The sequence below is a fragment of the Juglans regia genome, chromosome 11 (assembly GCF_001411555.2).
Source record: "Juglans regia cultivar Chandler chromosome 11, Walnut 2.0, whole genome shotgun sequence".
In the NCBI taxonomy this organism is placed as follows: Eukaryota; Viridiplantae; Streptophyta; class Magnoliopsida; order Fagales; family Juglandaceae; genus Juglans; species Juglans regia.
Window position 1 is genome coordinate 36,752,774 of NC_049911.1, and position 24,880 is coordinate 36,777,653.

At 36.6% G+C, this 24,880-nt stretch overlaps 4 protein-coding genes across 13 annotated transcripts; 3 read left to right on the plus strand and 1 right to left on the minus strand.

The window, feature by feature from the left end:
• The first annotated feature begins 236 nt into the window (after positions 1 to 236).
• On the plus strand, positions 237 to 4,777 carry LOC109005180 (stromal 70 kDa heat shock-related protein, chloroplastic-like). Its single transcript, XM_035682624.1, has 8 exons — positions 237 to 1,061; positions 1,141 to 1,393; positions 1,670 to 1,749; positions 1,864 to 2,006; positions 2,129 to 2,227; positions 2,435 to 2,624; positions 3,200 to 3,598; positions 4,195 to 4,777. The coding sequence occupies exons 1-8, from the start codon at positions 531 to 533 to the stop codon at positions 4,588 to 4,590; spliced, it is 2,091 nt and encodes a 696-aa protein (XP_035538517.1). The 5' UTR covers positions 237 to 530; the 3' UTR covers positions 4,591 to 4,777.
• Positions 4,778 to 7,364: 2,587 nt separating this feature from the next.
• On the minus strand, positions 7,365 to 13,506 carry LOC109005179 (hydroxypyruvate reductase). Of its 3 annotated transcripts, none has more exons than XM_018983983.2 (10): positions 13,428 to 13,506; positions 12,424 to 12,556; positions 11,236 to 11,380; positions 11,023 to 11,150; positions 10,454 to 10,525; positions 8,975 to 9,101; positions 8,770 to 8,885; positions 8,409 to 8,450; positions 7,835 to 8,047; positions 7,365 to 7,632 (listed from the first exon to the last, which is right to left on the minus strand). In XM_018983983.2, exons 1-10 carry the CDS (start codon positions 13,493 to 13,495, stop codon positions 7,564 to 7,566), a joined length of 1,113 nt encoding a protein of 370 aa, XP_018839528.2. In that variant the 5' UTR covers positions 13,496 to 13,506; the 3' UTR covers positions 7,365 to 7,563. The 3 variants fall into 3 exon arrangements, with proteins under 3 accessions (XP_018839528.2, XP_018839527.2, XP_035551338.1); XM_018983982.2 differs by having other exon boundaries at positions 8,770 to 8,894; XM_035695445.1 differs by lacking the exon at positions 13,428 to 13,506 and adding an exon at positions 12,901 to 13,326 and having other exon boundaries at positions 8,770 to 8,894.
• A 632-nt stretch (positions 13,507 to 14,138) lies between these two features.
• LOC108987658 (F-box/kelch-repeat protein At3g23880-like) lies at positions 14,139 to 19,517 on the plus strand. Of its 4 annotated transcripts, none has more exons than XM_018960616.2 (3): positions 14,139 to 14,407; positions 15,948 to 16,059; positions 18,064 to 19,517. In XM_018960616.2, exons 2-3 carry the CDS (start codon positions 16,029 to 16,031, stop codon positions 19,329 to 19,331), a joined length of 1,299 nt encoding a protein of 432 aa, XP_018816161.2. In that variant the 5' UTR covers positions 14,139 to 14,407; positions 15,948 to 16,028; the 3' UTR covers positions 19,332 to 19,517. The 4 variants fall into 4 exon arrangements, with proteins under 4 accessions (XP_018816161.2, XP_035551288.1, XP_035551289.1 ...); XM_035695395.1 differs by having other exon boundaries at positions 14,139 to 14,351; XM_035695396.1 differs by having other exon boundaries at positions 14,139 to 14,351; positions 18,067 to 19,517.
• A 602-nt stretch (positions 19,518 to 20,119) lies between these two features.
• LOC108987660 (adenylate kinase 2, chloroplastic) lies at positions 20,120 to 24,197 on the plus strand. Of its 5 annotated transcripts, none has more exons than XM_018960623.2 (7): positions 20,120 to 20,408; positions 20,511 to 20,645; positions 21,378 to 21,506; positions 21,571 to 21,705; positions 21,989 to 22,135; positions 22,334 to 22,408; positions 23,766 to 24,197. In XM_018960623.2, the coding sequence occupies exons 1-7, from the start codon at positions 20,184 to 20,186 to the stop codon at positions 23,877 to 23,879; spliced, it is 960 nt and encodes a 319-aa protein (XP_018816168.2). In that variant the 5' UTR covers positions 20,120 to 20,183; the 3' UTR covers positions 23,880 to 24,197. The 5 variants fall into 5 exon arrangements, with proteins under 5 accessions (XP_018816168.2, XP_018816171.2, XP_018816172.2 ...); XM_018960626.2 differs by having other exon boundaries at positions 20,122 to 20,408; positions 22,334 to 22,412; positions 23,766 to 23,883; XM_018960627.2 differs by having other exon boundaries at positions 20,123 to 20,408; positions 20,547 to 20,645; positions 22,334 to 22,412; positions 23,766 to 23,883.
• Positions 24,198 to 24,880: the final 683 nt, after the last annotated feature.

Here is a 24,880-nt window from a genome sequence, read left to right on the forward strand (position 1 = left end):
TGGAAGAATCAGTCTTCTTCACTTTTTATTTTTTTTTAGTGATTTTAGGTTATTTATATGTATAATTTTTATTTTTAAGGTTCTAAATCTTAATGTGTATTTTGAATTTTGGCATATATATATATATATATATGTTATTCTCATTTTCCAATTGACATGTTTTTCTAATTTTGGAATATATGTTTTTCTCATTTTCGAAGCAATGACGCTTCGAGGTTGGAACTTGGAGGACAATAGCATTCTGGAAGTGTCCACATGCTGGGAGGAAAGAACTAGAATTTAGTAGTAGAAAGAGAGTTACCCATGAAAAAGCAACACGTCTCTACTACTCTCGGCTGGAGTGACGGAGTCTCTCTCTCTCTCTCTCTCTCTCTCAATGGAGAAGACCGGCCGATCTGTGTCTCACTCCCTTCTTCACTTCACTGCACACCCTTCTTCCTTGAAGAACCTGAGAACACCAAACTTCACGATGAATCTCTTAATTATTTACACTCCTTGAACTCATCATTTCGCGGGAATTAAGTATAACTATGACAACTTCATCAACACACCTTTCTTTTCTTGGCAATTCCATTCATCCTCCTTCACTTTCCCATAAACCAAACGGAAAGATATCTGTGTTGTTCTTCGGGGAGCGGGTGAGAACAAAATGTACGACAACCGTTCCGAAGCTGAAGTCCTCAGGCCGTGGTGGCTTGGCGGTGGTGTGCGAGAAGGTGGTGGGGATAGACCTGGGAACTACGAACTCAGCGGTGGCGGCGATGGAGGGTGGAAAGCCGACGATCGTTACCAACGCGGAGGGGCAGAGAACGACGCCGTCCGTGGTGGCCTACACGAAGAAGGGGGACAGGCTGGTAGGGCAGATCGCTAAGAGGCAGGCGGTGGTGAATCCGGAGAACACTTTCTACTCCGTGAAGCGGTTCATCGGGAGAAAGATTTGGGAGGTGGACGAGGAGGCCAAACAGATCTCCTACAAGGTAGTTGGCGACGACAATGGCAACGTCAAGCTCGTATGCCCAGCTATCGGCAAGCAATTCGCCCCCGAGGAAATCTCTGCCCAGGTAAGTTCATTTTTAATTCCTCCTTTATTATATAAGCGATCTATGGAGTATCCACGTGAGTTCTTGGTCGTGTATTCAGGTTTTGAGAAAGCTGGTGGACGATGCCTCCAAGTTTCTGAACGATGATGTGAGCAAAGCGGTGATTACGGTGCCGGCGTATTTCAATGATTCTCAGAGGACGGCAACAAAAGATGCTGGTCGCATTGCTGGGTTGGAGGTTCTACGAATTATTAACGAACCCACTGCTGCTTCGCTTGCTTATGGATTTGGCAAGAAAAAAAACGAGACCATTCTCGTCTTTGACCTTGGAGGTGGCACCTTTGATGTTTCAAGTATGTAATCGTCACTGCAACCTACTTGTAGCCAGTTGTCACTTACTCTATTTTACACGTGGTCACACACGGTGTTTGTTCTTCAAGAAATGATTTATACAAGTTCGAGATACAAGTTTGGCGTAGTCCTTATTCCTGAATTTAAGGTACTAAAACAGAGCAAAACGTTACAATTGTTCAAGTGAAAGATTTTAAAAAAAGGTTGTGGAGACCAAGACATCCCTGCCTGATTTGTGTTCAGATTTGCATAAACATATATATGTTTTTCCTGTGCAGTTCTTGAGGTTGGTGATGGAGTATTTGAGGTACTTTCTACCTCTGGTGACACGCATCTGGGAGGTGATGATTTTGATAAGGTTGAAACAAGACCATAAGTAGCTCTTAGCTCATAATCTTTGTTTTCTGAGTTATAGTGACTCTATTACGTTGTATCATTTGTATTTTTCTTTTTCTAAAAAAAATTGAAACAGAGAATAGTTGATTGGCTTGCCGGAAATTTTAAGAGAGATGAAGGCATAGATCTTCGGAAAGACAAGCAAGCTCTACAACGCCTGACAGAGGCTGCTGAGAAAGCAAAGATAGAGCTGTCATCTTTGACTCAGACCAATATTAAGTATATGGATATTTCTCTCTTTTTCTTTTATATATATGTAGATATGGCTATTTCTGGGCCTTCTTTCTATAAGTGAATCTGTATCTTAGGCATGATCCCTAAGAAAGCCTTTGTTTTTCCAGTTTACCTTTCATTACTGCCACTGCTGATGGCCCTAAACACATTGAAGCCACCCTGACAAGGGCTCAATTCGAAGAATTGTGTTCAGATTTGCTAGACAGGTATTGCCTTCTGTCAACTAGCACTCTATGCTTTCCCTGTGTGTGTGTGTGTGTTCGGGAATAGAGTAATTCTCATATCCAAATACCAGTTTGCTTGATTTCCATTAATTGAATTTTCCTTTTTATGATTATGAATTTCTGCAATCCGGGTGTCTACTTGCCTGCTTAAGTTCAAGTGGCTTACAACCGCAATCTACTTTTCCATAGGCTACGAGGACCAGTGGAATCTGCCTTGAGAGATGCAAAGATTTCTTTCAAAGATATAGATGAAGTAATCCTTGTCGGTGGTTCAACTCGTATTCCAGCTGTTCAGGAGCTTGTGAGGAAGATAACTGGAAAAGAACCCAATGCGACAGTAAATCCTGATGAAGTTGTAGCCCTAGGTGCTGCAGTTCAGGTTTGTTCTTTTCTTAAAATAACTGCTACATCTACAAACAGGTTACACAAAGTAATCCCACAAACTAACGTGATTTCGTGTGATTCGTTAGATCTACCTTACAATAAAAATAACTTTACAAACTGACGAATCACATTAAACCACATGAGTTTGTGGAATTACTTTTGTGTAATCTCTTTGTAGTTAGAGTATTTCTCTTTTAATAAATGAGAAATGAGAAATGAGAAAAAAAAGGAAACATCAAAAGCATAAGAAAATGAGAAATACTCTATCCACAAAGAGATTAAAAAACAACATACAACATGGAACAAAACTTTTTAGGTGCCGTTTCTATAGTGAGTTGAGATGAGATGAGTTGAAATGAAAGTTAAAAGTTGAATAAAATATTGTTAGAATATTATTTTTTAATATTATATATTGTGTGAAAATTTGAAAAAATTGTAATGATGAGATGAGATGAAACACTTCCACTATCTAAATAGGGCCTTAGTCTGGTAACGATTGCCATAATGTTTAGTGGAACTCGCACCAACCGTTGATATGTTGATACTTGTGTCTATGGCCTTTGTTTACAGGCTGGTGTTTTAGCTGGAGAAGTCAGTGACATTGTGCTCTTGGATGTCACACCTTTGTCTCTCGGCCTCGAAACTTTGGGTGGTGTAATGACAAAGATTATCCCACGGAACACAACTTTACCAACTTCCAAATCAGAGGTGTTCTCCACAGCAGCAGATGGACAGACCAGTGTAGAGATTAATGTCTGTCAGGGTGAGAGAGAGCTTGTGAGGGACAACAAATCCCTCGGAAGTTTTCGCTTAGATGGCATCCCACCTGCCCCTCGTGGAGTTCCTCAAATTGAGGTGAAATTCGATATTGATGCAAATGGTATACTTTCTGTCACTGCTATTGATAAGGGAACTGGAAAGAAGCAAGACATTACCATAACCGGTGCTAGTACCTTGCCCAGCGATGAGGTATGCATTCAAAAGAACTGTTAAAAAATTTTGGTAGAGTTTTTCAAAAACTGGGGATAGCAAATTTTAGTGCTTAACCTAAGGCGTGAATAATGAATTAGATTTGAAGTGGTTGAAGCTATTGGCTAGAGATGTTACTAGAATGAATTTGAACTCGAGATTTTTGTTTATTGAGTGGGTTTGAATGAACCGGAAACCCAATTTATCTTGTATTAATTGTTGTTATTAACCTATTTGAGAAATGACATCTATAACAAGTGTAAATGCAGACTGCTGATATATTTTGTAGTTCTAGAAGATTTCATACTTTAATATACAGCCATTGACCATTGTTGGCAGAATATGGTTTTTTTCAGTTCTTAATCTTCACTTTGTTCCTGATACGACAATCTTATAGCTGTAGCACCCGTAAAACATACACTTTTTTTTTTTTTTTTTTGATAAACATAATCTGTTGTACCAAGTTACAAGGAAATGTTCAAAATTTATATTCTACTTATGAAGCTATAACTAGGAGTAGGACCTGTTAAAAAATCAAAAAGTAACCTGACCGTGTTAGACCTCATTTTTGGATGTACGAATGATAAATGATGCAGGTGGATAGAATGGTTAAAGAAGCTGAGAAGTTTGCAAAGGAAGATAAGGAGAAGAGGGATGCCATAGACACAAAGAACCAAGCAGATTCTGTTGTGTACCAAACTGAGAAGCAGCTTAAAGAGCTGGGAGACAAAGTCCCTGCCGCAGTCAAGGGGAAGGTGGAAGCTAAACTGAAAGAGCTCAAGGATGCCATCTCTGGTGGATTAACCCAAGCCATTAAAAATGCAATGGCTGCACTGAATCAAGAAGTTATGCAGCTGGGGCAGTTCCTCTATAACCAGCCTGGCCAACCGGGAGTCGGGCATGCATCTGGCACTCAGCGTGGGTCATCTGGCTCCACTGGGAAAGCTGCTGATGGGGAAGTAATCGACGCGGATTTCACTGATACCAAGTAATTCAAATAATTTTGATGACGTTGGGTGACAATGTGAACTTGTATATTTTGTGTTGTTCTGTACAGGCTATGTGCATGGGATGTGAATGTGATTTTGCTAGGTGTGATGTACATCGTGACTCCGGGCAATCCTGTTCGTACGATCTAATGACCGACGTGATTTTAGAGAAGGGATAAAATTATTGTTAGAAGATGGCATAAATTCTTGGAATCGTTAGCGTAAAACTCTTGGTACTGAAATCATATAAATGAATCGATCTTATTCTCTAATATTTAATAAGTACTTCCAAGAATATACCGAGATAATGACGAAATTTAGTAATGAATATAAACACTTTACTTCTTGAACATATGGTTTATACCTCCGACTTCTAACTAGGAAAATCAAAGGGTAAGGCCACAAAAACGGTTGGTCACCTAACTATGACCTTCGAAACTTTACCATCAAAGAAATCTAGAACTACTTCCATATAATAACATTGGAACTGGGGAGTGTTCTAGGTCTCAGACAGAGCTCAAATGGAAAATTTCAACAAATTCGAAATCTCCATGTACGTATATATATATAATATATAGCCACAATTCCAATAAAAGTAAGGACCTTTAAGACGTGCTAAAGTTTAAGAACCACTTGGATAAAATTTTACGAGCAAAGCAGAATGTTATAGATCATTGCCTTTTCATATTTGTGAGGAGTGAATATTTTAGATCTTTACTCATATATGTGAGGAGTTAACTCTTTGAACGATTCTTCTATTTTTTTTATATAAAAAAGTAAAGAAAAAGCAATCTTTGAACCTTTTTTGGCTTAGGAACAAAACATGATTGATTTAATTATATATAAAACCTGCAACAATTACGAAGAGGGAAGTAGACTAAAACCCAAAGAGGCGCCTACAGGCTTTAAGGATCTTGCCTGATCTCTTGTTCTTTGATCTTCTTGCATGCGTTGCGCTCGAATAGTCATCAACGAGTGGATCACATTGGTGGTGCATCCTATGATAACCCTCTGAAACCGAAGTCGACCTACTCATTGATAATGCCCTCCTCACTACCCTCTCCAACGACGAATTCTTTTGTAATTTCTCAGCCCTTAACGCCTTGGAAGTAGCAGATGAAACAGAACAGGTTCTGCTCAAAATCACCCCAAATATCTCCCCCGAACCATCTTCATGCAGTTCTTGCTCAGGAAACGAGACATGGGTCAGGGTTTTTCTGATGTTTTGGTTTTGTGTCATCTCTTGGTTTTTAGAGTTGTTTGAAATGAGTTTGGGTGTTTGAAGAGGAGAGTCGAGGTCCGAGAAATCTACGGACCTCGACTTTGGGATGCTAATCTTTGAGTAACTATTCATCTTTTACTCTGCTCTTGGAATTGTACTGTGTACTACGAAACTCTAGGGGGGACAGGATGTAGAGGCAGTGAGGCACAAACCTACAGAGAGATGGAGACTGGAGAGGGAGTGTGATATGTCGACGGTGTGGCTCTGATAGGAGGACAGAGAACTAGAGATGGTATAAAGAGATGAGGTCATATAGTATCTGCAAAGATAAGATAATGCATGTAGATTTGCAGGTCTTGGCTTAAAAAGGACAGAAATAGCCAACAAATCAGGTATCAAGATTTTGCATTAAATATTCACACTATATTTACATTTTTCTAATTTAAGAACACTACACTCTACAGAGTGTTGGGTGATTTTTATAGAATCTTTGAGGTAGAGTATGGAATAGTGACTAATGAAATTTTTTTTTTTTATATATATATTTTTAATTAAGTGGTTTTGATTTTATTACTTTGGTAGAAAATTTGGCGTGATGTATTAATTGAAGAAATTTGAAGTAGGAGAAATATTGACATGATCAAATATAAACTATATATTAAAAAAAGAATAGTTAAGATTGCTTTAAGAACAGTATTAGAAAATCTGAAAAACAATACTGATATTTAAGAGACATATAACTAACTACATGATCTTTTAGCGACAATGGTGTCGCGTAAATTCCAAGTCGGGAGGAAGTGATTAAAAGAAGACGACTTTTTCTCCCGCGTTGAATGCCTTTTGTGGAAACAAAGCTCCGGAGGTTCATCAGAGTCAGAATAAGTAGTTGGTGTTTGATTATGAAGCGTAGATAAAAAGCTGCATGGAACACAGGGGAGAGAGAGAGAGAGAAGATAATAATAATAATTATGAAAATAAAATACCTACTCATAGAGTAGTAAGCATTGATCAAATAGCTAACAAGAAAATGACTCTAGAGTTAATTTTATTCATTTAAAGTTATTTCTAAAGTTATTCGTATTACTTTATTGAATATAGAGCTTCTTTCGAATTGATACATTAATAAATTGGATTGTTGCGTTTTAGAATGAGACGCGTAACGGGATCTTAGTTGATATTTGATAATTAGTTTTATTTTTCTTTAAAAAATAAAAAAAGATCTATAAAGTAACTGCACAAGTTTTTCGTGCCAAACGCACTGTGCTTGATGTATCTTTTTTATCTAATGGTTTTGGAAATTTTCGTCAAAGTAAGCTGTCTGTTGCTGGGTTCGTCACGTGAGAGAGAGAGAGAGAGAGAGAGAGAGCTATCACATGGTGGGGATGGTACAGCTTAGGTAAGGCTTTTTACTCGACTATAATTTGGAAATACGACAAACTTGATGAAATTCAAGGAAGTTGACAAACAAACAAACAGAAGAGGAGAGGCGTTTTGCGTCGAAGAAGCACACAAGAATGGCAGCAATAATAATAATAATAATAATAATAATAGAAGGTTATTTTGGTTATTCCAAAAACATAAAATAAAAAAGGAGAAAAAAGAAAAGTGACTTCATCACTTGATTTATGAGGTTTATTAATCATTCCCACTACGCTATAACCCAATATCCACCAAGCCTTACTCCTCCCTCATCCGACTCTTTTCAGACTAAGAGCTTATTGCTCTACACAATCAAACAATTCTCTTTACTGTTATCAGTTGACAATTTCTATCCCCGTCAAAGGAATGCCTGCATGAAGTTGAAGAGCAACATCGCCGACAACCTGTTTTAAAATTAGCAAAGAATAAAGGTGGTCAGGTCCATGGTGAAATATGCATTACTCACAGAATGCACAAATCATCTATTTGTTGGACTGTTAAATAGAAACTAGGGAAAGGCATGGAAACTGCTGTCTACTTCTTCTTTTTTGGGTAGGAAAACATTATCTAAGCAAGTGTATCCAGTAGATTTAGTAAGGTGCATACCTTAGCCATGGATCTGTAAGAAAATTCTGTAACTCCACCAACATGAGGTGTGATTAGAACATTCTTGAATTTCAAAATTGGATCATTAGGATCAAATGGCTCGGTCCAAGCAACATCAATGCCCAAGCCTCCCAAGTGGCCAGACTTGAGGTGATCAAGAACAGCCTCATAGTCCAGAACACCTCCTCGAGCAATATTTACTATAAGGGCACCCTGAATAAGCAATAAAATGACAGGGACATGAGCCTAAGACTCCACTTATCAGAATTTGATGTGAGATATTTTATAATGCTAATGTTCAGAAAATAACGTTTTCACCTAATGATAGTTTACAATCAGTTCACCAAACTTCAGGCATTTGTTAAGTTAAAATGTGAATAAGATGAAGGAAACCCTCAGTCCAACTTCAGAAACTGCTGGTTGAGCTTTCTCGGTCAATATTTTCTCTACCTTCTTTACACGTTATGCTTTCTCAAAAATGCTGGTTGATTGAACATTGCAAAAATATGAAATTTATGCATCACTAACTAAAATGATGTTTCTCACATATACCACCAGTGCATAAAAAACAAACCTTTCTCATTGAAGATATGAATTTCTTGTTTACAGTGCCAGCCTGAAATTCAAAGTAGACAAAATATAAGAACATTTTAGAAAGTGAAATATTGGACACTTCCACATAGAATTTGAATGGAACTTCCTTATCGAAGGACATTTCCCTCACGTGTCTGACAAGGATTAGAAAGTGAGATTAGTAAGCATCTAGTGCCATTTCTGCATCACAAGTGTGTTCTTTTCATGTAAAATAATACAACAACAATAATAATTGTCTTTCCAGCATTTCCAATTTTGGTGCAGGAGTTTGTGTAACACAAAAGTTACCATTCAAGGCAAGAGTATATGGAAAAAACTACTAACAAAATGACCAATCTTACCGTTTCACTATTTAAATTTAAGCAACAAACGACGATATCTGCATTGCTTGCAAACTCGTGAATATCTTCATGAACACCTTTTTCATCAATCAAATCATTTGTGGTACTATTTGGACCTGGAACATCTGTATGTTAAAATGAAACATAAAGAATAAAGCTTTATCCGGCAACAAATTTTACCCTTCTTGCTTATGCCCTTGCATACCATTAGACTGGCAAGAGTCTTGTGATTGTGCCTCCCAGCTCCGTTTTGTAGCAATAATTTTCACACCAAAAGGTCGCAAACGCTTTGCCAAGTCAATGCCGATATTTCCAAATCCCATAATGAAGACCTGTATTGTCAGAGAAAACATTATCCCATAGCCCAATTCATAATGGTGAACATCACACCACCAACATGTGCACACCGAAAGGTATTTGTAGTCAACATTGAGTTACAACACTTGTATAGATCAATATGTCACCAAAAAAAATTACACTAACACTGGTGTAGGTCAAGACTTGATAGTACCACTGATGCTGATGTATAATGGGATTGATATTGGAACCTTAGAATCCCCGATTACATATGTCATATTTTTTAGCAAATGTAACAAGTCACACCTGCATCCCTTCTGCACAGGTTGCAGGACAAATTACAGAGACTTGGTTTGATACAGTAGCCAAAGCAAGATTAAGCTGCTGTTATTTAAAAGTCCATCTTCCTAGCAATTTCCATCAAACTGATTATTCCTAGTAAAAACTCAGTAAAAATCAAAATTGTTTCGCTAATCTTAAGTGGGGTAATGAACCTTGTTGCTCCCTTGCCCCTCAATATCATGATTTTAAAAATTAAGACAGTTAATGCCAATCTATTTGGTTAACAAGCATATCTGATCATCAACCTGTCAATAGACATCTATATGAACAAGTAATTATGCAATAGATGACCCCTGCAAACGTAACTTGAACCACATCATCCCAGAAGCTGTAAGAGGTTTTGTTACCTCAAATTTTAAAAAATATCAAGCTTTGTTTCTTCATTTCGCCAAACATAAGTAAAATCACCAAAAGAGACATGGAATACAATTATCTTTAAACCCAAACACAAAAACTTTGTGACCTCTAATTTCTCAGTAGCTCATGGCCAAGAATTTTTTTAGGACCACCTTATTGAGTTTCCAAAAAAGAGAACTGTGTTGATCTAAAATGGCTTCATAATGCACCAGAACTGGATCATATATTGGTCTTAAAGGCCTAAATCTTAGTCTCAACACACTTTGCAAATGAAAAATTAAATATCAAAGTGAACATGCAGGAAATCATGGTATAGAAAAAAATTATGATATGTAATCTTGATGTTAAAACAATATTTAAAAGGCCGGCTGAATCCCTCCAGGATAGCTTAATTTGCAAAATACTAAAATATTCAAGAATCCTTGTTGCTGAACATTAACAGTATTTTTTTTAATTACATGTGAAATCCCTGTCAAAACACCCTAAAATGTTCTTTCATTTTCCTTTAGGCTACATCTCAACTTCTGCTATTTTTTTTTTGGATATCACAATTTATTTCCAAAGAACAGAATTCAGGGAAAAAAAAAAACTTTAAAATTAATGCATTTATCTGGGTGGTTGAAGATGATAGCCGCAACTTTTATTTATCTCTGTACTTAAAAAAAAAAAAATGATAGCCGCAACTCACGGTTTTTCCAAATAGTGTTTCACCAACTGGTTCTCCGAGCCTTCTCTGCTCTACTGCAATTTGCATCTCATTCTGCAAAAATAATGAAAATTACAGACAAAATGAACATACAAGAAATTCAGACCCTGGGAGCAAAGATAAACATTGGGTGTAAGGCTACTCCCATAATCATAAAGCACTAGGACCTCATAGAAAAGAAGCAAAGCCAGACTTAGGAGTGTATACACATGCATGTAAAAGGCCATCCCAACCAACATAAAAACAAAAACCCCAACAAACGATTTTTATCTTCAAATTTAATAGAAACGTAGTCTCTAATTTTACATGGAATAACTAACCACAATCATCAAATGCAATTAAATTGAGTTTCCAATTTCTCACTCCAAAAGTGGTTCCACTCGTCACTCATGTATTGCGGAAAAAGTCTTATGAAAAGTTTCAAGAAAACCTGTCTTTCTTCTCTTCTCCTCTCTCTACCCCTCCGGTTGTCATGATACAATATGTGTATCAATTGGTTTGTACTGTGAAAAAGTTGTAATGATCTTTACATTGGTTTTGAACTAGCATACTTGCTTTCGAAGAAGGCCCAAAATCAGATATATAACCATCTCTGCACATGATGCTGCATTTCCAGTTACATGACTTGGGATCCTAGCAACTCTGACTCCATACTTCGTAGCAGCATCAATATCAACACCTTTATTAAGGTAATATAGGAAAATTACTCATAAGAACAAAAATAAATGTGTTAAATGATGGTAAATAATAGAAATTACAATTACCATCCAGGCCTACACCATACTGCATTATAAGCTTCATTTCAGTTGCAAGAGAGATAACATTTGAGTCCAGCTTCATGCTTTTCACAATACACATGTGATACTTTGATATAGAATTAGGCACATCATCAATGGGAACCTCATCAACCTACAACATTTGAAATATAGCTGCTTAGCACCAATACTAGGGTCATTTTATAAAATCAAAGTGAAAAATAAACTCAAGAAGTTCTTCAACGTCACCTATGGGATGCCAGGAGATGATTAAAAATGAAAATGCTACTTGACCCCATTTTGTAAAAAAAAAAAAAACTATTGTTTTATGAGTTACTTTGAGTATAAAAGCACATTACTTGACCCCATTTTGTAAAAGTAGTCTTACTAATAAAAGCAGCATGAGTTTCTTTTAGACGTGATTATAATTTAGAAGAATCCCTCTTCTTCAAAAATTTATCACCATCCATGGTTAGAGACCGCTCAATAAACAAAAAACCTCTTTTGGGTTATTTGAAAATTAATCCAAAGGGGTGGATTATGATGAGGTGATCTCCCCAGTTATCAGGCACACTTCCCACCAGGATAGTGTTGGCATTAGTGGCCAATTTTAATCTAGAATTGGAGCAACTGGATGTAAAGACAGCTTTCCTTCACAGAGGAAGTAATATCGCCAAACACAGAGGAAGGCAGTTGATAATAAAGACCGCGATGGAAACGGTCCCCAAACTATTTTTTTTTTTTTTATAGCCGTGGGTGTCCGGGCCAACTTACGCGCATCTCGACTAATCCCATGAAGCCCTAAAGTTAACGGCCAGGTAAACCTCCAGTGGTCTTAAGGGGACTCGAACTAGTGACCACTAGGGAGCAAACCCAAAGCCGGACCAGCTGAGCTACCCCTCAGGATTAAAATGGTCCCCAAGTAACATGGGGGCCACTTACATTACGGGATGGGGGGACACGGCTGTCAAACATCAGAGAAAAAAGCCGTTTCTATGATATGTGTCCATGCTTCAACACAAATGACTTTTGTTCTTGGTCGGAATCTCATTTCCTTGTAAGGTTACTAAAAGGACTTATCAAAAGAAAAATCAAAGCTTACAACACTCACAAATTCGATATATTCAAAACAAATGTATAAAGAAAAGCCAGGCACACATAAAAGATGGAAGAAACGAATGCAGCAAGGAGAAGTACCTGGAGGAAGGGGTACTTTCGCAAATATTCTCTCGTGTAATTATGAGAAGCCGGAAAATGTGGCCCACAAAAAAGAACACGGGTTATTCGTTCTTCGCTATTCCCATCCATACTCTCAACCTTGCCTGACAATCTGCACCAATAACATTGGAATTAGGAAAAGAAAGAAAAATGATATTTAGAGTTGATAAAACAACGCAAAACTGTATATTGAAAGTCCTACGAAATATCATTGTGCAGTTTTAAAGATTTAACGGGTGACATGAGAGAGAAAAACAAACATAACTCCACCAAGGAATGGAATGCGCACAACAAAATTAAATTAGAGTTGTTTGTAATTGGTTCCTCATCAAGTAGATGTCACCATTCACTCGTAACAAAACTAATGTTAAAAGTAATTATTAAGTAGTTAAATTCACCATTTTTACTTAAACCATTGGAGGAACGATGATTCAACTTGATGTTAGAGATACATACTGAGTTCGAACTTGCTTCATAATATACCTGCCGTTTAGGTTAGAAATAGCTTACTTAACTATATGATTAAATCACCATTTTCCCTCGGTTTAAGTTTTCGGGAGAAGATTTAACATCCACGAATCGTGAAAAAGTAAAATGTGATAAACGTAGCCAAGAAGTATCCATGTTAGGCTGTACATCTGTCGCTCTCTATATAACAATTAACAAGAACACAGGCAAGAGTGTCGGTGTCTGACATATATAAAAGGATTCTGGCAAGCAAACACCAGAGACCTAGGACAAGATATTACAATACAGATAGCCATTGGCCATAGGTCTTTTTTTTTTTTTGAAGAAAAACAACAATAAAAAGAGGTATTCAATATTTCAATCCCCTAGGGAGACATATAGACAACAAAACTTGGGTATAAATATTCAATGGTATAAAAACGAATTAAAAAAAGGAACAAGAACAAGAACAAGAGGAAGAGGAAGAAATGAAACTGGTACTTAATAGGAAAAGTGGAATGGAGAGTACTATTTACCCGTGAAGAAGGCGACAGCATTTAGTCAGAGACGAAGCAAGATTTCGAGTAAACTGTCCACCCAACATCGCGGAAAGGCGTGCTCGTCGTTTCGGTATTTATATTTAAGGAAAGGAAAAGGAAAAAAGGCCAGCTTTTAAGACTTCGTGGGGTCATTTACGAGAGAAATGATATTTGCTAATTCAAAAAATTAACTTTTAAATAATAAAATCTCTTTATTCACTTATCAAATATATAGATGATATAAAACTTGATACATCAGTTACTATAATAAAATATTACTTCAAAAAAAAAATTACTATAATAAAATATTAGTATTTTAACTGTTTTTTATAATTATAATTATAAACACATCGAAAAAGAACGGGAGGATATAATTTTAAAATTGAAAAAAATGATATTCTTCATTAGAATTTTTATTATTTACCGTTGCATATTTCCCGCTTTTAATATGCCACGCTTTTAACATATTTCCCGATTAACGGAGAATAGTCTTAAAAAAAAAAAAAAAACTTTTAAGCCATTTAAAGATGTCTTTGTTATTTGGGCAAGCAAAAAGGCCCAAAGCAAATATATATTTCTGGGACTTTTATCGACTGAAAATTGAAATGGGCCCGATATTTCCCCCAAACCCAAATTGAATCAAATGAGCTCTCAAATTTCAATCCGACAGAGTCCGATAGCTCAGATAAAGCAGTATTGCACCAGCGGTCAATACAATACCAAGGTCAACCTCGTCACGCTTCTTCCGAGTCCTCTCTTTCTCTCCCAAGTTCCAAGAAATATACTCCAACAATGAACAAACAATACTCCTTGTTATTGGACGGATCGCCTTAGGACAATGACGGAGCTTCTTGTTTGTTTGTTTTATCCGTTGAATAGTCTCAGAATTCAAGGCAAAGAAGGCACAGGGGACATCATCAGGTAGAACATGAACATGCTCAATCGTATTCTTCAAGTTTGAGCAGACCATCACTTAGGTTTCGTACTTTTCATTTTCTTACCGATTGTTTCTCTAGCTCTCTCTCTCTCTCTCTAAAAGAAGTAGATTTCATTGAGTCTGTTACGCAGCTACGCTGTTTTTTGCCTTTTTAAATTAGAAGAATGAACGAAAAATTATCAAAATATCAGGTTCAATGTCTGTAGACTATAGGGTGGCTTAACTAGAGCCTTAACCGAACCTCGTCTCTGTCAAGTGCGGAACAAAGTTCAAGCCACTGTGGAGGGGAAACTTTTATATGGGCCGTGTCACAGAACTGCTTGCTAATATGAGAATGGTGCGGTTTGATTGACTAGAAGCACAGGAAATGTGTAGCAACATTGAAGGATGACTAGAAAAAGCTTGACTTTCATAAAACCTTTGTGTCTTGGCAGAAACTGTGCTGTAACTTGTGGGTAGCCAAAACTTTCGAAGTTCACATCTTTTCCTTTTAATTGTAGCCTAGTAAATTTTTCTGAGAAAAGTCCTGTAATTCCGATAAAAAAAATTTGTGTATCCTGGTAGTGATATCTTAAGTCAATGCATTCCTCTGTCCTGTTCCTTTCTGGATTACGTCTAATCTTTAGGCTTACATTTCGGATCTGCCATCTTTCGATTGAGGTTGTGATTGAGCTTCGGTTAAGTTCTGCTCCCAAGCCTCCAAAATCTTCTATTGATATCTTCTTTTTTTGCTTCGGAACCGCTTTAGGTTTAAGTATGCTGTTTATTACCAATCATTCTAATTCTAGTCATCAAAGGTTATCGCTGCAACTATCACAAGTACGAAGTTCTGATTCATTTTTAAAACTATTCTGGATATGTGAATATTAGAGTTTCCCGTTGTAGATTTTTGTGAGGGTTGAATTCTTTTACATATGTATCTGTAAGTTTAAAACGTCTACGAATTTTTACTTACAAAAAACTTCTTAGGATTTGTGACAAATACCAGGCTCCATGCTATCTGCTTTTGCAGGGAGATTACGTTTGTAGTCACCAGTAATTTTCAGACATCACGGTTGCCTTGGAACACAGACACCCTTTTTACAATGATTGGCTTTTGCGCCTGCTTGATCATTCCCCTAATATTGCACAAATGTTCGTGCATACATTTCTGCACATGTATGAACAGTCCATTCCCCTTCCTTTTAACCTTACTCAAGAACGCTACTAAAATTGATTTTAAAAAAATGATCTTCGGTTGCTGATACCATTTGTCTTCTCAGAATGGGTGAACTTCTGTGTCTTTTGTAATCTTAAATTATAACTTTTTATTACATTGTAGACGGTAGTTTCCATTAGGAGCACTCTTGCAAATGAAGCTTTTGGTACTACATATCGTTTCTTTCTCTTTTTTTTTTTTCCTATCATTATAGTTGTTTCCATATGAATTGGTATTGATATTTCTGTTGGACACTTTATAATGGAAACCAGGAAAATCCCACACATATACTCACACCTGCACACGTCTTCTAATGACGCCCACGTGACATTTGATCTACCCTCATCTAATAGTTGTACTTTTATTTTTTGGGCTGGAGCAGGTGAGGGGCTTCCCAAAAGAAGGCTAGATCTAGTGTCACTTGAGGTTTACTCATCCCAAATTAATTGAGATTCCCTCCTCAATGAGTACTTGTCACAAAGAGGTGAAAGAGGGTAAGGCCTTCTTGTATCCTGAAGCATTCTAAATCTCATGTAAAAGTGTCCTATACAATGATGACCAAAAAATCCTCTCAACTCATCTCAACTCATCATTACAACTTTTTCAAATCCCAACATAAAATATAATAAACAATTCAATTTTTTCAAATCCCAAAATAATAATAATATTAAGAAATAATATTCTAACAATATTTTATCATCTCAACTCAACTCACTTCAACATCCAAACACAACCTTGACTTGGATGAGTTCAGTTTATGTCACTTCTAGTATATTTGTTTCATAATTTTCTCTGACCCACCCTTAGATAAAACTTCTGTACCCCCCCCCCAAGCATATCTCAAACAAAGTTAATCCTAGAAGTATTTCATGCCATACAGTTGCCAAGTAATTAGGCTCAATAAAGATAAATTATTAGTTGCATGATGAGTACTAGTTGATGGCTACTGGTAGTGTATCATCACTTCACTCCTTGGAGTTCTGTGTAAATTTAGATCTCAATTTTCAATTATTTTTGTTTTCCTACATTTCTATTCTATACTTGCATTTTACTAAGGTATGCCCTTTCATTTATTAAAATCTATTATTATCAGAAAAGACTAACTCAATTACTCAACACTTATCGATTTCTCTTTTTCATAGTTGAGATCCATGAATAAAATTGCCTTTCTTTTTGGCAGTCTTCCACATATCCATTACTGTTTTGACTCTATCAAATGTACTTAATTCTTGCATTGGTGCGTTTGTCATGAACTTAGTAAAGGAAAGGTGATTTTATCACGTGAGTTCTTATTGTTGATATTTATGACCAGATCCACTTTGTTGATTCTCTTATGTATCTTGTTTTCGATCCTTTTCTTTATCATGACTGTAAATGTCTTGCTTTAACCTATGGAAATCAATACAGTAGGTCACATTTAGTTAGTGCTGAATGACTAATGGCACTCAGTCTTTTGGCTGTAGATTAGTTCAGAGATTTACCTGCTAATAAGAAAAATGAATGGGCACGCCTTCCAAACTGAAAATTATGATTATTATTTGATTCCAATTTGTGTATAGGCTTCAAATTTACTCAGTCTTTTGGCTGTAGATTAGTTCAGAGATTTACCTGCTAATAAGAAAAATGAATGGGCACGCCTTCCAAACTGAAAATTATGATTATTATTTGATTCCAATTTGTGTATAGGCTTCAAATTTACCTGGTACTTGTGATGGTACCAGGTAAAGCATTTCTAAATGTCTTTCTAAAATTTGTATTTGTGATGGTACAAACGGCATACAGGTAAGGACATTGAGTGGTACCCCTCCAAAAACTAGATAGTAGTTTCCAATCATAATATTGTCTCCTACTTATTATTATATCGCTTCCACTATTTATTTTAAGACTAGATAGTTGCAAAGTAGTGCTACAGCCAGAAAGAGATTCCACAAAAGTAAATCCACAAATTTACATGGCTTCATATGATACGTTAGATATATTTTACAATAAAAGTAGTTTTACAATCTAATGTATCACATAAAGCCACATCAGTTTATGAATTTACTTTTGTGAGATCTCTTTGTGACTAAAGTATTTCTCTTGCATAAATTTCATTTAGAGAAGGGTGCATGGAAATAAATGTAAATAGGAACTTACCAAAGTGACGCTATTAAATCGTAAGTAACTTGGTAGAGGCAACAATGAAGGTGCAAGTTGTGGTTTGATATTTTCATTATCAATGGGTATTTCTCACACTAATAATGTGATTTTCTTTTCCTGTTGGTATTCCAAGTCCTAATTGACTTATATTTTCCTTCTTTGTGATTACATGGTTGTTTAATCTCTGAAATTTAGAATGAAAATGGGATAATCATTTCTAAATGTCTTTCTGCTGCACTCTTCAATGGGTGAATATGTTTACATTTTTTTCCTTTATTATATTATATAATTTCCTGTAAGGTTAAGGTACTGATAGTTTATGTGAACCACCACCCCGGGGTCTCATGTTTATGATTAAGTAGGCACGATGGCCAAAGCAATAGGCAACAAAAATGCAAGCTTTTTAAAGTTAGTGGTGGAGAGAGCATTGTCAATGGAAGAGAAAAAGAAGCAACAAGAGGCTCTAGTCCCCTATCTTCCTAAAGACTGCATCTCAAACATTCTTGTTCGACTTCCTATTGACTCTCTTCAAAGGTCAAGGCTTGTTTGTAAGGCATGGTATACCATAATTAATAGCCCCATTTTTATTGATGCCCATCTACGTCGATCTGAGTCTGTTTTGATTTTTCTATCATCAATTAAAAGAGGGAGCTTGTACAGTTCTCCTATGGCATTGATCCCACCAGAGAAACCAAATACCATTTCAGTTGAGGTGAAATCTCTTCAGTCAGAATGTGTCCCTGTTTTTGGGCTGCCAAACTTGAGCCCCTTCTTAAAGTCTTATATTCAGTGCTTGGAAATTAATGATGGAAAGAGCAAAATCGGAGAATATAATATAAGTTGCTTGGGAAATATCAGGGCTACTTGCAATGGTCTAATCTTGCTTGATGACAAACTGAAGAAAGGAGGACTAATAGTAATGAATCCCGTGACTAGGAAGTTGATTGCACTTCCTCTGGGTACTTTATTTCCTGCTCATGTTGAATCTTATGGCATGGCATTAAGCAGTGCTACTGGTGAATATAAAGTAATTCACTTGTTTCAGGATGAGCTAGGTTTTATCGGTTGTGAGACCTTAATTGTTGGTACGAGATTATGGAGTTGGGTGAATGGACCTTCTTTTGGACTTGTTAGCTGGTTTGGTTGTGAGCCTGTTTCAGCAATTGGAGCTATGCACTGGGTTCCTCATATTGATCATAGTGATTACGTAGTGTCAATGGATGTGGACGAGGAGAAGTTTCATACAACACCACTCCCAAAAAGTTGCAGGACTCATGATGGGATTATCGAGATGGGTGGTTTCTTAAGTTTTGTGACTCATGAAGAAGTGAACCAAATAGACATTTGGATCTTGAAGGGCTTAGGTGAGGCCTGGACAAAGCAACATAGTATCACTATGGGATGTATAATGGATATGTTTCCCTTTTTCAGTTTGAGGATGAAAGGAGATGTGATTTTTAAGAGGGAAGAAGATGGATCATTTTATGCTTATGACTTCCAGCTTCAAGTGATGACAAGAATTGAGATGGAAAATGGACGCTTCCCATTGTCATGTTCATTTCTGCCTCATGTGAATAGTCTTGTTTCTTGGTCTAGCCGGGAGGGAAGTCAGGATTTGTGCAATTGATTTGTTCCTCGGCGAGCTACACAAATTAGCAAAGTTATGGCATGTATTCCATATAATCACTACAATAGGACACATCTCCCCTCTTTTCTCGACGTTTTCTCTATGCTTTTGCGACTTCTGTAATGTTATGCCTCTACTGTATATAGTGATTGAAAAGTATTCTATCAATGAATGCATTTAGTATCCTCCCACTCCTTTTCTCTCCATTTTATTTCCTCGACTGACGGGGAATCCGAATTATAGCTCTAACTAGGGACTGGTATGGATTGTGGCTACAACAGTCAACAAGATTCTTCTGTTGGCTTATTGTTTCAATTGCTTGGAAACTCGCCAATTTTAGCATGGTTTCATTGAGGTTGAATTCTTGTACGAGACTTGGAAACCAGACAATTTTAGCATGCTCTATCTTAATGAGTGGATCCAAAATCTTGTAATGTTAAGGTTAGACGTGATTGCTCGGTGCGATAACCTTGAAGTCTAGAGTACTCACTAAAGCAAGACTGACATATAACTAGATAGAAATATCAAAGACCAAAACAATATAAAAGATCATCAATTAAAAAAGCAACTCTTTCTTTTAAATCTTTCAAGGTGAGGATGAACGAAGACTTGATTTTTATACTCAAAATCCATTTCTTATTTATTTTTTTTCTACGTTGTTAATTTACAGTAAACGATTAATGCATCTTGCTACTTTCAAATATCAATTAATGAAAAGAAATTGTTGCTTGGGAAAAATAAAAAAAAAGTATAATGCTAGGGTAGGACCAACACACGGAGATTATAAATAAATGTCCTAACCTTGATGCGCGGGCGAGAGAGAGCGAGCGAGGAAGTGATCAAAGATTCAAAATGGCGTGCATCGTAAATTTCTCGGCGATAACGCAGCCAAAGCCTCAGCCTTGCTTTGCTTCACTCCCAGCCTCCACTTCTTCCCATCGCTCTAACTCTCCCAAACTTCAAACTTCATACTTGTCATTCGCCTCAAACAATTCACGCATCTCCCTCCGTTACGATAGAACCCTAGCCGTCTCTCCTCCTAGGGAAACCTTGTTGTCAAAAGCTCCTAATTTCATGGTACCTTCTACTTGATATTTATTCTGTGATTATTTTTTGGTCCATATGGTTTAATTGATATGATTGTCGCTCGGTGGAACTGCGTATTTGTACGAACTTCAGGTGGGATTGATATCGTGTTTTAGTGACCATGAGCAGATAGTAGCAGCTGCTAAGAAGCCAGAACCTCTCAAAATTATGATATCTGGGGCTCCAGCTTCTGGCAAAGGAACCCAATGCGAGCTCATCACACAAAAAGTAAGCCTTTTTTTTTTTTTTTTAAATCCTACATCCTAAGCAGTATACACTCTTTCTTTTTCCTCAATTTTTTTTATTTTATTTGGTAAGTAAGATTGTATTTGTTGGGGTATATTATTTCACGGTATCTTTGTCAAATGATTAGATTTTTTTGAGAAATAGATTTTTTTTTTCGGTGTTTGAAAGATGTCTTGATTGAAGTTTTAAATTTTCTGAAACCAAACATATCCTTAAGTTTTCCCATAGAGATCTGTTTGATGGTAACTAACCATGTCTAAATAGAATACCGATTGTTTTGGGGTGAAAGTGGTTGCTTTGTTTGTGTATTAATTGCCTAGAATTAAACGTGTCAGATTGTTCTGCTGTATAGTTTAAACCGTATGTCAGTCTGTGTTAATGGTATCTGTAGCCAGAAGATTAGCTCACAGACTTTAGATTCAATGTTTCAAATACATTTATGCCCTTTCTCCATTAAGATACACACTCAAAGTAAATGGTCCATGGGGAAAGAGATAATTACCTCATCTAGATTACATTTGATTATTCGTTATCTAGGCAATTTAAGACACTTATCTGTTTGACATTCTGTTTTTCGGTCTTTGTATTTTTATTATTTCTCCCAATCACCGAGTGTCCTTTTCCATGTAAATAGTGGTATATTTCATGAATTTCTCATTTCGGAATTGCCCGTGAAGAAGAACAGATTGAATCAAGTCATCCTCCTATATGCAGTATGGCTTGGTGCATGTTGCTGCTGGCGATTTACTCAGGGCAGAAGTTGCGGCTGGTAGTGAAAATGGAAGGCGAGCAAAGCAATTCATGGAAAAGGGACAACTAGTCCCTGATGAAATTGTTGTCATGGTAGGGAAATTAATTTCAGCTTGACATATGATCCTGCTGTCATTCCTGAATTTTGATCCTGTAGATGGTGAAGGAGCGTCTATTGCGGCCAGACGCTCACAAAAATGGCTGGCTTTTGGATGGTTACCCAAGGAGCTCATCACAAGCAACTGCTCTTAAAGAATTTGGGTTTGAGCCAGATCTTTTCATTCTCCTAGACGTAAGGATTTATTTTTATTGCTGTTGAGATGGTAATGAGCAATTTATATAAATAACAAGGAGAAAGATGAACTTGATGCTTGTTTTAGCTGATTTTTTTGGTTTACATATGCTTTTATTAGCTTTGGGATTCTGTATGATGATACAATATGCCAATGTGAAGTTTAATCGAAATCTTGTGTGCTATTTCTTTAACTCCCTTTTCAAATTGATATATGGTCGATATGGAATTTAAGTGTGTGCTTTCCACATTGCTCATTAAACATGCCCACCTGTTTCTTCAGGTTGCTGAAGATACTCTTGTTGAGAGAGTCGTTGGACGAAGATTAGATCCTGTTACTGGGAAGATTTACCACTTGAAGTATTCTCCGCCTGAAACTGAAGAAATTGCTGCCAGGCTTACCCAGCGATTTGATGATACTGAAGAAAAGGTATATTATAAACCATCTACCTAGTTTTAGCACTTCAACTTCAAAGAACTTGTGGGTTATTCAGGAGTTGTATGCTTCTATTTTATCATTTATCTTCATTTTTTAAATTGTTATTCACAATCTTGGTTTGTGCTCATCTCCTGGCATTTTGGATAGCTGTGAGTGTTTAATGAACATTTGTTTTGTTGCCTGATTTAGGTAAAATTGCGGTTGTGTACTCATCATCAGAATGTTGAGGCAGTACTTTCAATGTATAAAGACATTACTGTGAAGGCATGTAAAGCCTCTGCTCTTCTTTCTCATGTGTGTGTGTGTGTGTGTGTGGCATAATGTGCTTACATTGCATATAGGACAGTATGAGGGCGAAGCAAGTAGGATATGAAGTAGCGATTTTGTATCAATGGTAGTGGCAATGGCTGACTGCTCCTTATCTTGAAATTTTTACTTCTTTTCCATTGCGGGTCTTAGTTACCTTGTTTTGTATCATAGTTCTGTTTTGGTCTTGCAGCTATTAATATTATATAATAAATAATATTTCAAAAAACCAGAACATAAATAATGAAGCAGACAAAGAAGATACTTCTTCTATGTCTCCTACAGCTTCAGATATGCAAGCCCCAGTTGCACCTGTTCATCACAGTTTGAATGTTTTGAACAAATCTTTTGAAATTGACTTACCTGCTCTTTTAAAAGATTTTGCTTCTCCTAAAAACAAACAAAGGCGAAAAGCCTATGTTGCAAAATTTTCAGATTTAGAAAAACAGCGTGTTAAGCGCAAATGGAAGGAAGAGATGAATAAGCTCCAAAAGCATATTTCTCTTATGGACTTTGCAGAAAACACCTATGTTTCAAAAATTTCTTTAAATGTTGTTAAAAAAGATTTTGTCAAGGAAGAAGGAAGGACTATATTATTTATTATATAATATTAAGAATTATATTTTTTTTTATTTAGAAAACAGATTATATATATCCAATCTCTAGTGGTGGTGGAAGTGTCTGTGTGTGTGTGGGGAATGCGATTGGGTTGTCAATGTGGAGATACTCAACAACATAGATATTGCCCAAAAGAGATGTTTTCACATATGAATTTGAAAGCCAAGCGATAATAAAAAAGGGACATAAGGGACAATTACATACATAAACTGCTATGAGTTCGCAAGATAGAGTTGAGTGCCTGAAAGGCTTGTTGCCACCGTTAGTTTGGATTCAACTAGTTAAATTTAGGGGTTGCCCCCTGGCATCAATCTCATGGAAAGTCAATAATATCCGATTTATGAAGGGGTCTTACCAAGCTTTTGGCGAATTCTTAGTTTGCAGGTAGTTTGGCTATCCTTCCTTTCTTTTTGCTTACTGCTTTCCACTGAGAGCAGACAGTTCCGTTTTCATTTTACTCCACAGTATGCCAAACTAGAGCCAATAAAGCGCCCTGCTTGGATTGTCATTCCTGCAAGATAAAGTAGGTGGTGATTTTCTTTGGATGGTCTGCTGTCCTAGAAATCGTCCGCTGGGAAACAAATGTTTGTGTGAATTTTTATGAAGGAAAATTTCTATTAACGTTGTGCTTATTATGTAGTATATATGATTTTTATTCAATAGAATCCAACTGGGAGCCCTTTTTGTTTTGTTCCAGGTCAATGGTAACCTTTCCAAGAATGATGTGTTTGCCAAAATTGATAGTGTGCTGGATGAACTTCTTGAGCAAAGGAAGGCTGGTTCAGGATATTTGGAGGCAAACAAGGCATAGAAGCATAATAGTCGGGCCTCACTTGGGCAGGTTTCTGTAAAATGGCTTGTACCTTGAAGGAACTAAATCATAAAGGCTTTTGGAAAGGAATAATGCGATGAAGCTGTTTGGATGAATATTAGTGCTTTAATAAGCACGAGGTTTTTTTTTTTTTTGTTTCTTTTCTTGGTCCAAAGAATATGTAATGCTACAACAGGAGCCTCGGTCCTTGCCCATCGATAAGCTTTCCATTCCAGCTCAACGAGATATTATTGGATCCAACTCTTTATTGAATGATTAAGCGAGTTCTAACGAGTTAAAGCTGCTTAGCACTTTTAACATATGATTCGCTCCCACTGACTTGGGTATTTTGTAACCTTCGTTGTTGATAGTCAAAGCAAAAGCTAAATTGCAGCTTGCTCGACAAAGAGCAAGTGGTGGTAGGTGTAATTAAGGACTGGTGTGACGGGTGGTGGTGGTGGTGGTTTGGTTCAGAAAGCTAAATCTAGTTTTGATAAATATGAGTCATGACGATTAAAAAAGAAAATACTAGAAGCAGTGTACCCCTGCTGCTTGGTCACATGACGTTGAAGAAGCTTTTGAGAAACTCCATAAGAGATTCAGGTGGCAAATAGGCTCTGTTTTTTTACTGTTTGATTGTGAAAAAACCCACCATTTCCTATTAATTTATGTTAAATTTGTGGGCTCTAATTGTTTCAAAGAGGTGTTATTAGGGTCTCTATCCTCTCATTTTGTTTTGTAATCTCAAACCGATACTTGTGAATGGTTGGTTTGGATTTGAGATGGTTTTAAATGAAAGTTATAAAAAATATTGTTAAAATATTATTTTTTAATATTATTATTATTTTAAAATTAAAAAAAATTAAATTGAGATTTAATGATGAAATAAAATATTTTCTAAATCCAAATAGGACCATTTCGTGAAGTTTGAGTTCTCAGCTTGTACAAGAAATAAAAAGTCTTTATGCTACAAAAATCTCGAACAACAAACGGCGAATAAG